We start from the raw sequence: 14,431 nt of genomic DNA on the forward strand, positions 1-14,431 counted from the left end.
TCCTCACAGCTCGTAGGCAAGCACCATGGTCTTGTAACGGATGCGAGCTTCAACTGGAAGCCAGTGGAGAGAGCGGAGGAGCGGGGTGACGTGAGAGAACTTGGGAAAGTTGAACACCAGACGGGCTGCGGCGTTCTGGATGAGTTGTAGGGGTTTAATGGCACAGGCAGGGAGCCCAGCCAACAGCGAGTTGCAGTAATCCAGACGGGAAGATGACAAGTGCCTGGATTAGGACCTGCGCCGCTTCCTGCGTGAGGCAGGGTCGTTTAGTATGAGGTATATAATGTAGTGGGTAGTGACTATAGCTGGTCTAGTAACAGGTATAAAATATAGTGGGTAGTGGAACTAATTGGTTTTTAGTAGTAGGTATATAATGTAGTGGGTAGTGTGACTACAGCTGGTTTTAGTAAACAGGTATATAATGTAGTGGGTAGTGACTAGCTGGTTTAGTAGTAGGTATTAATGTAGTGGTAGTGACTAGCTGGTTTAGTATGAGGTATATAATGTAGTGGAGTGATATAGCTGGTTTAGTAGTAGGTATATAATGTAGTGGGTAGTGACTAGCTGGTTTAGTATGAGGTATATAATGTAGTGGGTAGTGACTAGCTGGTTTAGTAACAGGTATATAATGTAGTGGGTAGTGACTAATTGGTTTAGTAGCAGGTATATAATGTAGTGGGTAGTGACTATAGCTGGTTTAGTAGCAGGTATATAATGTAGTGGGTAGTGACTAATTGGTCTAGTAACAGGTATATAATGTAGTGGGTAGTGACTAGCTGGTTTAGTAGTAGGTATATATGTAGTGGGTAGTGACTAGCTGGTTTAGTAACAGGTATATAATGTAGTGGGTAGTGACTAATTGGTTTAGTAGCAGGTATATAATGTAGTGGGTAGTGACTATGCTGGTTTAGTAGTAGGTATATAATGTAGTGGGTAGTGACTAATTGGTCTAGTAACAGGTATATTATGTAGTCGGTAGTGACTAATTGGTCTAGTAACAGGTATATAATGTAGTGGGTAGTGACTAATTGGTTTAGTAGTAGGTATATAATGTAGTGGGTAGTGACTAGCTGGTTTAGTAACAGGTATATAATGTAGTGGGTAGTGACTATAGCTGGTTTAGTAACAGTATATAATGTAGTGGGTAGTGACTAGCTGGTTTAGTAACAGGTATATAATGTAGTGGTAGTGACTATTGGTCTAGTAACAGGTATATAATGTAGTGGGTAGTGACTAATTGGTTAGTAACGGTAATAATGTAGTGGGTAGTGACTAATTGGTTTAGTAGCAGGTATATAATGTAGTGGGTAGTGACTTAGCTGGTTTAGTAGTAGGTATATAATGTAGTGGGTAGTGACTAGCTGGTTTAGTAGCAGGTATATAATGTAGTGGGTAGTGACTAATTTGGTTTAGTAACAGGTAAATAATGTAGTGGGTAGTGACTAGCTGGTCTAGTAACAGGTAAATGATGTAGTGGGTAGTGACTAGCTGGTTTAGTAGATGTATATATGTAGTGGGTAGTGACTAGCTGGTTTAGTATGAGGTATATAATGTAGTGGGTAGTGACTATAGCTGGTTATGTAACAGGTATATAATGTAGTGGGTAGTGACTAATTGGTCTAGTAACAGTATATAATGTAGTGGGTAGTGACTATAGCTGGTTTAGTAACAGGTATATAATGTAGTGGTAGTGACTAATTGGTCTACTAACAGGTATATAGTGTAGTGGGTAGTGACTAGCTGGTTTAGTAACAGGTATAATATGTAGTGGGTAGTGACTAATTGGTCTAGTAACATGATGTAGTGGGTAGTGACTAGCTGGTCTAGTAACAGGTATATAATGTAGTGGGTAGTGACTAATTGGTCTAGTAACATGAATGTAGTGGGTAGTGACTAGCTGGTCTAGTAACAGGTATATATGTAGTGGGTAGTGACTAGCTGTTAGTAGTAGGTATATAATGTAGTGGGTAGTGACTAATTGGTCTTAACAGGTATATAATGTAGTGGGTAGTGACTAGCTAGTCTAGTAGTAGGTCTATAATGTAGTGGGTAGTGACTAATTGGTCTACTAACAGGTATATAATGTAGTGGGTAGTGACTAGCTAGTCTAGTAGTAGGTATATAATGTAGTGGGTAGTGACTCTAGGTGGCGGACAGGAACAGCTCGCCGGTGTCTCAGCTGGTGTATGGGTTTTCTGATGTGTGTGTAGCAGGTATATTAAGGGTGTGATGGATGAAGGGAAAGGTGTGGACGTGTCTGGGTACGTGATGTGTGTAGCGGGTAGTGATCTAGCTGGCAGGACAGGAACAGCTCCCGGTGTCTCAGCTGGTGTATGGGTTTCTCTGATGTGTGTGTGTAGCAGGTATATAAGGTGTGATGGATGAAGGGAAAGGTGTGACAGTGTCATGGTGTACCTGATGTGTGGTAGCGGGTAGTGACTCTAGCTGGCGGGACAGGAACAGCTCCGGTGTCTCAGCTGGTGTATGGGTTTCTCTGATGTGCGTGTGTAGCGGTATATTACATTTACATTTAACGTATATAAGGTGTGATGGATGAAAGAAGGTGGACCGTGTCATGGTGTACTGATGTGTGTAGCGGGTAGTGACTCTAGCTGGCGGGACAGGAACAGCTCCCGGTGTTCTCAGCTGGTGTATGGGTTTCTCTGCTGTGTGGTGTGTAAGCAGGTATATAAGGTGTGATGGATGAAGGGAAAGGTGTGACAGTGTCATGGTGTACCTGATGTGTGTAGCGGGTAGTGACTCTAGCTGGCGGGACAGGAACAGCTCCCGGTGTCTCAGCTGGTGTTTCTGTTTCTCTGGCAGGTCAACTGGGTTCAACTCTGGGTTCTCCATCTCCTCCTCCATCTCTCCTGGATAGGGGTCAGAAGTCAAACACACTAACGTTAGTTTGGCGTGCGACACCACAACACACACAAAACGGGTGCACACACAGAGACAGACACACACACAGTTCAGCATCTCCTCCATCTCTCCTGATATGGGTCAAAGGTAAATACTCACATTTGGTTAGCTCACTGAGTTTTCACGAAACCAGTGGAATCTTGCCACACACACGAATTTTTTTTTTTTTTAAATAAATAATATGGTTAATGTGTTAGAACAGTTAAGTCCCATCTACACAGAACTAATATAAACACAACATGTAAACTGTTGGTCTCACGGTTTCATGAGCTGACATTTTAAAAATCCCATATGCACAAAAAGCTTACTTCTCAAGAAAGAAAAAATGCTACAAATGTGTTTCTATCCCTGTTAGTAGCATTTCTCCTTTGCCAAGATAATCCATCCACCTGACAGGTGTGGTATATCAAGAATCTGATTAAACAGCATGATCTTACACATACATCAAGCACCCAGAAAAGTGCAAGAAATTGCCTCACCGAATGAAGTCAATAACATGCTAGTAACACATGATATTCATATTCTGACTATCTCTGAAACTCACTTAGATAATACCTTTGTGATACAGTGGAAGCAATACATAGTTATAACATCTACCGAAAAGACAAAATGCCAAGGGGCGGTGTTGCGTTTATATTAGAACCACATTCCTGTAAGCTTAGAGAGGGGCTCATGTTAAATACTGTTGAAGTAATATGGCTGCAGGTTCATCTGCCTCACCTAAAGCCCATTCTGGTGGGAAGCTGCTATAGAACACCAAGTGCTACAGTCAGTATTTGGATAATGTGTGAGAAATGCTTGATAATGTATGAGATAAACAGAAGTCATTTTCTGGGTGATTTCCATATTGACTGGCTTTCATCAAGCTGCTAACTCAAGAAAAAGTTTCAAACTGTAACCAGTGCCTGCAACCTGGTTCAGGTTATCAGTCAACCTACCAGGTAGTTACAAACAGCATAGGAATGAAATCATCAACATGTATTGATCACATCTTTACAATGCTGCAGAAATGTCCTTTAAAACAGTATCCAAATCCATCGATGTAGTGATCACAATATAATAGCCATATCGAGGAAAACAAAGTTCAAAGGCTGGGCCTAATTAGTGTATAAGAGGTCATACAATAAGTTGTGTAGTGATTCTTATGTTGATGATATAAATAATATTTTGGTCTGTGGGTGTGTAATGAGGAGCAGTCAGATGCTGCACTGGACACATTTATGAAATTGCTTATTCCAGTTACTGATAAGCATGCACCCATTATGAAAGTACTGTAAAAACGGTTAAATCCCCTTGGATTGGTGTTTGAGCAGATACAATGCTATTTTACTGTAAACAAATTGACAGCAGACTTTGAGCAGCATATAGGGACGGAACATGTATTGCTTCCACTGTATCATCAAAGGTATTATCTAAGTGAGTTTCAGAGATAGTCAGAATATGAATATCATGTGTTACTAGCATGTTATTGACTTCATGAACCTTGTTTCTGCGGCTACATATGTTAACTTGGGCAATTTCTTGCACTTTTCTGGGGTGCTTGATGCATGTATAATCATCATGCTGTTTAATCAGATTCTTGATATACCACACCTGTCAGGTGGATGGATTATCTTGGCAAAGGAGAAATGCTCACTAACAGGGATAGAAACACATTTGTAGCATTTTTTTCTTTCTTGAGAAGTAAGCTTTTTGTGCATATGGGATTTTTAAAATGTCAGCTCATGAAACGTGAGACCAACAGTTTACATGTTGTGTTTATATTTTAGTTCTGTGTAGATGGGACTTAACTGTTCTAACACATTAACCATATTATTTATTTWWWAAAWAAAWWWWTTCGTGTGTGTGGCAAGATTCCACTGGTTTCGTGAAAACTCAGTTGAGCTAACCAAATGTGAGTATTTACCTTTGACCCATATCAGGAGAGATGGAGGAGATGCTGAACTGTGTGTGTGTCTGTCTCTGTGTGTGCACCCGTTTTGTGTGTGTGTGTGTGCGCACGCCAAACTAACGTTAGTGTGTTTGACTTCTGACCCCTATCCAGGAGAGATGGAGGAGGAGATGGAGAACCCAGAGTTGAACCCAGTTGACCTGCCAGAGAAACAGAAACACCAGCTGAGACACCGGGAGCTGTTCCTGTCCCGCCAGCTAGAGTCACTACCCGCTACACACATCAGGTACACCATGACACTGTCACAACCTTTCCCTTCATCCATCACACCTTATATACTGCTACACACACACATCACAGAACCCATACACCAGCTGAGACACCGAGAGCTGTTCCTGTCCCGCCACTAGAGCACTACCTACTACTAAACCAGCTAGTCATACCACACATTATATACCTGTTACTAACCAGCTAGTCACTACCCACTACATTATATACCTGTACTAAACCAGCTAGTCACTACCCACTACATTATATACCTGCTACTAAACCAGTTAGTCACTATCCACTACATTATATACCTGTTACTAAACCAGCTAGTCACTACCACTACATTATATACTGCTACTAACCACTAGTCACTACCCACTACATTATATACCTGTACTAAGACCAGCTAGTCACTACCCACTACATTATATACCTGTTACTAACCAGCTAGTCACTACCCACTACATTATATACCTGTTACTAAACCAGCTAGTCACTACCCACTACATTATATACCTGTTACTAAACCAGTTAGTCACTACCATACATATATATACCTGTTACTAAACCATAGTCACTACCCACTACATTATATACCTGTGTACTAAACACTGAGTCACTACCCACTAATTATATACGTTACTAAACCAGTTAGTCACTACCCACTACATTATATACCTGTTACTAAACCAGTAGTCACTACCCACTACATTATATACCTGTTACTAAACCAGCTAGTCACTACCCACTACATTATATACCTGTTACTAACCAGCTAGTCACTACCCACTACATATATACCTGTTACTAAACCAGCTTAGTCACTACCCACTACTATTAACCTGTTACTAAACCAGCTGTCACTACCACTACATTATATACCTGTTACTAAACCAGTTAGTCACTACCCACTACATTATATACCTGTACTAAACCAGTTAGTCACTACCCACTACATTATATACCTGCTACTAAACCAGTAGTCACTACCCACTACATTATATACCTGTTACTAAACAGTTAGTCACTACCCACTACATATATACCTGTACTAAACCAGTAGTCACTCCCACTACATATAACCTGTACTAAACAGTATCACACCCACTACATTATACCTGTACTAAACCAGCTAGTCACTACCCACTACATTATATACCTGTTACTAAACCAGCTAGTCACTACCCACTACATATATACTGTTACTAAAACAGCTAGTCACTACCCACTACATTATATACCTGTTACTAAACCAGCTAGTCACTACCACTACATTATATACTGCTACAAACCAGTTAGTCACTACCACTACATTATATACCTGCTACTAAACCAGCTAGTCACTACCACTACATTATATACCTGTTACTAAACCAGCTAGTCACTACCCACTACATTATATACCTGTTACTAAACCAGTAGTCACTACCACTACATTATATACCTGCTACTAAACCAGTTAGTCACTACCCACTACATTATATACCTGTTACTAAACCAGCTAGTCACTACCCACTACATTATATACCTTTACAAACCAGTTAGTCACTACCCACTATTATATACTGTTACTAGACCAGCTAGTCACTACCCACTACATTATATACCTGTTACTAAACCAGCTAGTCACTACCCACTACATTATATACTGTTACTAAAACCAGCTAGTCACTACCACTACATTATATACCTGTTACTAAACGCTAGTCACTACCACTACATATATACCTGTTTACTAAACCAGCTAGTCACTACCCACTACATTATATACCTGTTACTAAACCAGCTAGTCACTACCCACTACATATATACCTGTTACTAAACCAGTTAGTCACTACCACTACATTATATACCTCTACTAAACCAGTTAGTCACTACCCACTACATTATATACCTGTTACTAAACCAGCTAGTCACTAACCACTACATTATATACCTGTTACTAAACAGCTATCACTACCCACTACATTAATACTGTTACTAAACCAGCTAGTCACTACCATACATTATACCTGTTACTAGACACTAGAGTCACTACTACTACTAAACCAGTTAGTACTACCCACTACATAATATACCTTTACTAAACCAGCTAGTCACTACCACCACATTATATACCTTTACTAAACCAGCTAGTCACTACCCACTACATTATATACCTGTTACTAAACAGCTAGTCACTACCACTACATTATATACCTACTACTAAACCAGCTATAGTCACTACCCACTACATTATATACCTGTTACTAAACCAGCTAGTCACTACCCACTACATTATATACCTACTACTAAACCAGCTATTCACTACCCACTACATTATATACCTGTTACTAAACCAGCTAGTCACTACCACTACATTATATACCTGTTACTAACCAGCTAGTCACTACCACTACATTATATACCTACAACTAACCAGCTAGTCACTACCACTACATTCATATACCTGTTACTAAACCAGCTAGTCACTACCCACTACATTATATACCTGTTACTAAACCAGCTAGTCACTACCCACTACATTATATACTGTTACTAAACCAGCTAGTCACTACCCACTACATTATATACCTGCTACTAAACCAGTTAGTCACTACCCACTACATATATATACCTGTTACGAGACCAGCTAGTCACTACCCACTACATTATATACCTGTTACTAGACCAGCTAGTCACTACCCACTACATTATATACCTACACTAGACCAGCTAGCACTACCCACTACATTATATACCTGTTACTAAACCAGCTAGTCACTACCCACTAATTATATACCTGTTACTAAACCAGCTAGTCACTACCCACTACATTATATAACCTGCTACTAGACCAGCTTAGTCACTACCGACTACATTATATACCTGCTACTAAACAGCTATAGTCACTACCCACTACATTAATACCTGTTACTAGACCAGCTAGTCACTAACCACTACATTATATACCGTTTACTAAAACAGCTAGTCACTACCCACATACATTATTATACTGTTACTAGACCAGCTAGTCACTAACCACACTACATTATATACCTGCTACTAGACCAGCTATAGTCACTACCGACTACATATATATACTTTACTAAACCAGCTATAGTCACTACCCACATACATTATATACCTGTACTAGACCAGCTAGTCACTAACCACACATTATATACCTGTTACTAAACCACACTAGTCACTTACCCCACTACACTTATATACCTGTTACTAGACCAGCTATCACTAACCACTACATTATATACCTTTACTAAACCAGCTAGTCACTACCCATACATTATATACCTACAACTAAACCAGCTAGTCACTACCCACTACATTATATACCGTTACTAAACCAGCTAGTCACTACCCACTACATTATATACCTGTTACTAAACCAGCTAGTCACTACCCACTACATTATATACCTGTACAACCAGTTAGTCACTACCACCACATTATATACCTGTACTAAACCAGCTAGTCACTACCACTACATATATACCTGTTACTAAACCAGTTAGTCACTACCCACTACATTATATACCTGTTACTAAACCAGCTAGTCACTACCCACTACATTATATACCTGTTACTAAACCAGCTAGTCACTACCCACTACATTATATACCTGTAACTAAACCATTTAGTCACTACCCACTACATTATAATACCTGTTACTAAACCAGCTAGTCACTACCCACTACATTATATACCTGTTACTAAACCAGCTAGTCACTACCCACTACATATATACCTGTACTAAACCATTAGTCACTACCCACTACATTATATACCTGTTACTAAACCAGCTAGTCACTACCCACTACATTTATACCTGTTACTAAACAGCTAAATCACTACCCATACATTATATACCTGTTACTATAAACCAGCTAGTCACTACCCACTACATTATATACCTGTTACTAAACCAGCTAGTCACTACCCACTACATTATATACCTGTTACAAACCAGCTATCACTACCACTACATTATATACCTGTTACTAAACCAGTTAGTCACTACCCACTACATTATATACCTGTTACTAAACAGCTAGTCACTACCCACTACATTAATACTGTACAGACCAGCTAGTCACTACCCACTACATTATATACCTGTTACTAAACCAGCTAGATCACTACCCATACATATATACCTGTACTAACCAGTAGTCACCCAAGGTACACCTTTATACCAGCTAGCTACACACTTCAGGTACGGCTATATTCCCTTTTTGTATTAACGCTGCCTGGAAAATAGACGACTCTTCCTCTCACGGCTGGGAACACATATAGGCTGGGTGTGTAACGGTACACATATCGTAACAAACGTTTGGGATCTCTGATCAATCCGCACTGTGAATCTTAATGAATACATAATACATTTTAAAAAAGCTATGCCTCTTGAGTAAATCTGAGGTGACGTTTTTTTCTTCGGGCATATCCGTTAAAACAAACTACAGCCTATGTAACGTAAATCAACATTTTCATCTTAAAGCTGCACATTTCAAACGCCGATCCTTTTTGAGGCGAGCCGGAGAACAGTTTCTTATTGATGGCTCGTGTTGCGGTCCCCGTATAAAACCAGAGTTGGAGGGCATCCTCAGGCTTCGTTACAATCTCGCATTTTGCGTTTCTCAGCACCAGTAGATAGGCCCTTGGCACTGTACGTGTAAACGGGCCGAAAGAAAATACCAGAAAGATGTACCGAGGGCGTTAGCGCTAATATTTATATTTCAAACAATCTTATGTTTATATCGCGCGGATATGCGTCCATTCTCGGTGGTGAGAATAAACGGGTTTTCAGCCCTTCATGAAAGATTTTGAGCACTTAAGAACTTCCCTTCGGCCACCCATCACATAACAGGTATGTTACTCCTCTATAAAGCGAACCATGCGACAGGTTTCAATGGAATGGCCAATGCACTTTGGTGTGCTTGCTTATCAGTGACAGTCCATCACATTACCCCAGAGTGGGAGATGTACGTGTACAGATACGCCCCCTATTATGAGAGCCAGCAAGTACGAATATGCACTTGAACTAGGCGTGTAAGCCAAAGTGGAGTGAATTACCACACGGACGTGGTAAATTCCGCCTCAAACTGGTAATTACTAGTGGGAAACTTGTGTACCGAAAGCGAACCATGACCCAAAACGTGAATATTACCGAAACCATGGGTTTTGGTGAACCTTACCACCCCTAATATAGGCTGTACTGTTGCTTCATTCATATAATTAACGATGTATAGTCGAAGTTGTATTCTTGACTTTGTGTGTGTGTGTGTGTGTGTGTGTGTTGTGTGTGTGTGGTGTGTGTGTGTGTGTGTGTGTGGTAATCTCAGGGGAAGGCTGTGTCACTCTGCTGAACGAGACGGAGGCTCTGAAGTCCTTATCTGGACCGAGAGGTATGTGGCTCACCTCTCAAACACTGCCCTTCTCTCTCTCACTGACTCTCAATCTCTCACCACCCCCCCCACACACCACTGTCCTCACATTAGAACTGCTGGATGGAGAATCGGATGTACTGTCTAAATGTACTCTATATATAATTAATGGTGTGTGTCTTTGATGCTGGATTAATAATTCAGTGTGTTGAACCAGAATGTCGTTTCACAGTTTTTCCAAGTAATGAAAAGAAGACGAGAGACTAGCTGCTACACACATACACACACAGCCCCACTCAACTCTTCAATCCTTTTCTCTAACTCTCCCTCTCTCCATCCCTTCTCCTCCCTATCTGTCCCTCTCTCTTGTCCTTCCCTCTCCATCCCTCTCTCCCTCTCTCTCTCTCCCCTCCAACTCTCTCCCCATCTCTCTCTCATCCTCTCTCCCTCCTCCCCTCTGCTCTCTCTCCATCCTCTCCATCTCTCTCTCCTCCATCTCTCTCCTCTCCATCTCCTCTCCATCTCTCTCTCCATCCCCTCTCTCCTCCCTCTCCATCTCTCTTCTCCACCCTCTCTCCTCCCCTCCATCATCCTCTCTCCATCCCTCTCTCCTCCCTATCTTCACTTGTTCCTCCCTTCTCATCCCTCTCTCCACTCTCCATCTCTCTCTCCATTCCTCTCCGTCCTCCCTCTCCACCCCTCTCTCCTCCTCTCATCCCTCTCTCCTCCCTACTGTCCCTCTCTACTTGTCCTCCTCTCCATCCCTCTCCCATCCCTCTCACCTCCCTCTCCATCCCTCTCTCCCCCCTATCTGTCCCTCTCTCTTGTCCTCCCTCTCCATCCCTCTCGCCATCCCTCTCTCCAGGATGCGTTCTTCTACTCCCTGGTCTACGACCCCCAGCAGAAGACTCTTCTGGCTGATAAAGGRGAGATCAGGGTGGGGAACAAGTACCAGGCAGACATCACAGACTTCCTCAAAGAGGGTACATTTATATTTTAGTCATTTATCAGACGCTCTTATCCAGAGTGACTTACAGGAGCAATTAGGGTACGTATGCCAAAGACACTCATACGAAAGACTGAACTGTTAGCCTTTCCCATAGCAAAATGTGTCACGCTAGCCTGTAGATTAGCCTCTTGGCTAGTATTCTCTTTGGTACTGCAGGCAGGGTCCTATCTCATCTCAGGGCGCAGTCAGTGGGAGGGCATGGGCGTCTATCACACTGCACTGGAAACTATTATGCAACGTTATGTCAAAGAGTGTGAATCAGAGTGTGTGAGTCAGAGTGTGTGAGTTTTAGTGAGAGCCATGTCACCCCAATAGTGTTTGAGAGGGCCAGAGGGCAGGATATATAACATTATGTCAAAGTGTGAATCAAAGTGTGAGTTTTAGTGAGAAGTCATTTCTCACCAATAATGTTTGAGAGGGCCAGAGGGCAGGATATATAACATTATGTCAAAGTGTGTGGATGTGTCTACAAGCAAGTTTTATGAGGAACGAGAACCACATCACACCAAGACTGATGGAGAGCCAGAGGGCACGTCTGTCTCCTCACTTTACTGCACCGTCATAAGTTTAGTTTAAATACCCACAGGGCGGTTTAGTCAGGTTGGTGTAGTGTAGCAGACTGGGTGACTGTAACTGGTTTGTAATGGGTGACTGTGCTAACTGGTTTCTAACAGTGACTGTGTTAACTGGTTTATAAGGGGTGACTGCTAACTGGTTTGTAACGGGTGACTGTGCTAACTGGTTTCTAACAGTGACTGTGTTAACTGGTTTGTATGGGGTGACTGTGCTAACTGGTTTCTAATGCGTAATTGTGCCAACTGGACCTCCAGGTGAGGAGGATGGCAGGGACCTGGCCAAGCTGGAGGAGAAGGTGTGGGACCCCAGCAGTCCCCTCACAGAGAAACAGATCGACCAGTTCCTGGTTGTGGCTAGGTAAGTGGCTCCGGTCCGGTGGGCTATGGTGGAGGTTGTGGCTCTAAACTATGGTGGGAGGTTAGGAAGACTGGTCGTGAGGGTTAGAAAGACTTGGTCTGGTGGGAGGTGGAGGGGTTAGAAGACTGGTCTGGTGGGAGTGTGGGTTAGAAGACTGGTCTGGTGAGAGGTGGATGTTAGAAGACTGGTTTGGGGGTGAGGGTTAGAGACGTCTGGTGGGAGGAGGGTTAGAAGACTGGTCTGGTGGAGGGTTAGGAGACTGGTCTGTGGGGGGGTGGGAGGGTTAGAAGACTGGTTCTGGTGGCGAGGTGGAGGGGTTAGAAGACTGGTCTGGTGGAGGGTTTGAGAGACTGGTCTGGTGGGGGTGGAGGGGTTAGAAGACTTGGTCTGGTGAGGTTGGAGGGGTTAGAAGACTGGTCTGGTGGGAGGTTTAGAAGACTGTCTGGTGGGGGTGGGGGGTTAGAAAGACGGTCTGTGGGAGGTGGAGGGGTTTAGAAGGAACTGTCGAGGTTAGAGTGCTGGTGGAGGTTTAGGGTCTGAGTAAGGACTGGTCTGGTGGGGGAGGGGTTATGAAGGACTGGGTCTGGTGAGAGTGGAGGGCGTTAGAAGATGGTTTGGTGGAGGTGAGGGATAAGTAAGATGGTCCTGGTGGGAGGTGGAGGGGTTTAGAAGAACTGGTCTGGTGGAGTGGAGGGTTAGAAGACTGGTCTGGATGGGAGGTGAGGGGTTTAGAAGACTGGGTCTGGTGGGAGGTTGGAGGGTTTAGAAAGACTGGTCTGGTTGAAGAGGTGGGAGGGGTTAGAAGACTGGTCTGGGTGGGAGGTGGAGGGTTTAGAAAGACTGGTTCGATGGGAGGGTGAGGGGTTTGAAGACTGGTCCCTGTGATGGGAGGTGGAGGGTTTATTGAAACACCCGTTCCTCTTAGCTCTGCACTATGTTGTCATATCGAAAAAATATGGAGGGTTTACACACGATAAGCTCCTCTTTGATTATCTCTCTCTTCTCCCCCATCTCTTTACCTCCTTGTCTCTCTCCCTCTCTCTTTCCCTCCTTGTCTCTCTCCCCCATCTCTTTCCCTCCTTGTCTCTCCCTCGCTCTTTCCCTCCTTGTCTCTCCCCCCATTGTCTCTCTCATCCTTCCCCCTCCCTCTCTCCCCCTTCCTCTCTCCATTCCTCTGTCTCTCAGGTCAGTGGGTACCTTTGCGCGGGCTCTAGACTGCAGTAGTTCTGTCCGGCAGCCCAGTCTTCACATGAGTGCTGCTGCTGCCTCTAGAGACATCACCCTGGTAAGACACACACACATACACACATACACACATTGCCCACTGCCCTAGGTACGGTCAGGGTCAGGCCAGAGGTGAGTGCTCGGCAGGATTGCTGTTAGCCTAGGGGTATGCTGGGAGCTTCAGTAGCGGGTGTGAGTGGGTGCATTCATGCGCATGTGTGTCTGTGTGCGTGTATGGGGCATCTCTGTGTGACTGAGCGTGTGTGTGATATTGCGTGTGTGTGTCTGAGTATCAGTAACGAGCAGGCTTCAGCGGCCCCAGACGACCCATGTGGCCATGTTCTGGCCCAATTCTGCACCTCATACATAAACATGGAACACAGGCCTCCGAGCTACAGCGTACACACAAACACACACATCCATATACATGAAAACAACATGCTCACAACACACATCCATATACAGTACCAGTCAAAAGTTTGGACACACCTACTCATTTAAGGGTTTTTCTTTATTTTGACTATTTTCTACATTGTAGAATAATAGTGAAGACATCAGAACTATGAAATATCACATAGGAATCATGTAGTAACCAAAAAAGCGTTAAACAAATCCAAATATATTTGAGATTCTTCAAAGTAGCCAACCTTTGCCTTGATGACAGCTTTTCACACTCTTGGCATTCTCTCAACCAGCTTCATGAAGAATGCTTTTCCAACAGTCTTGAAAGAGTTCCCACATATGCTGAGCACTTGTTGCCTGCGTATCCTTTACTCTGCAGTCCAATTCATCCCAAAC

General features: G+C 43.0%; 2 protein-coding genes across 2 annotated transcripts in view; both read left to right on the top strand.

Moving 5' to 3' along the window:
- The window catches only part of LOC111963069 (metastasis-associated protein MTA1-like), a 66,929-nt gene extending 54,516 nt beyond the window's left edge, over positions 1–12,413 (top strand). Inside the window, exons 5-8 of the mRNA XM_070443304.1 lie at positions 4,967–5,099; positions 10,078–10,105; positions 11,333–11,450; positions 12,307–12,413. Of these exons, the coding sequence (XP_070299405.1) occupies positions 4,967–5,099; positions 10,078–10,105; positions 11,333–11,450; positions 12,307–12,413 (386 nt within the window). The remainder of the gene's footprint in view (positions 1–4,966; positions 5,100–10,077; positions 10,106–11,332; positions 11,451–12,306) is intronic.
- Positions 10,425–14,431, top strand: part of LOC111963502 (metastasis-associated protein MTA1) — a 15,213-nt gene continuing 11,206 nt past the window's right edge. The window contains exons 1-4 of the mRNA XM_023986986.2: positions 10,425–10,488; positions 11,333–11,450; positions 12,307–12,409; positions 13,595–13,694. Of these exons, the coding sequence (XP_023842754.2) occupies positions 13,659–13,694 (36 nt within the window). The 5' untranslated portion in view covers positions 10,425–10,488; positions 11,333–11,450; positions 12,307–12,409; positions 13,595–13,658. The remainder of the gene's footprint in view (positions 10,489–11,332; positions 11,451–12,306; positions 12,410–13,594; positions 13,695–14,431) is intronic.

This window comes from Salvelinus sp. IW2-2015, linkage group LG4q.2 (assembly GCF_002910315.2).
Source record: "Salvelinus sp. IW2-2015 linkage group LG4q.2, ASM291031v2, whole genome shotgun sequence".
In the NCBI taxonomy this organism is placed as follows: Eukaryota; Metazoa; Chordata; class Actinopteri; order Salmoniformes; family Salmonidae; genus Salvelinus; species Salvelinus sp. IW2-2015.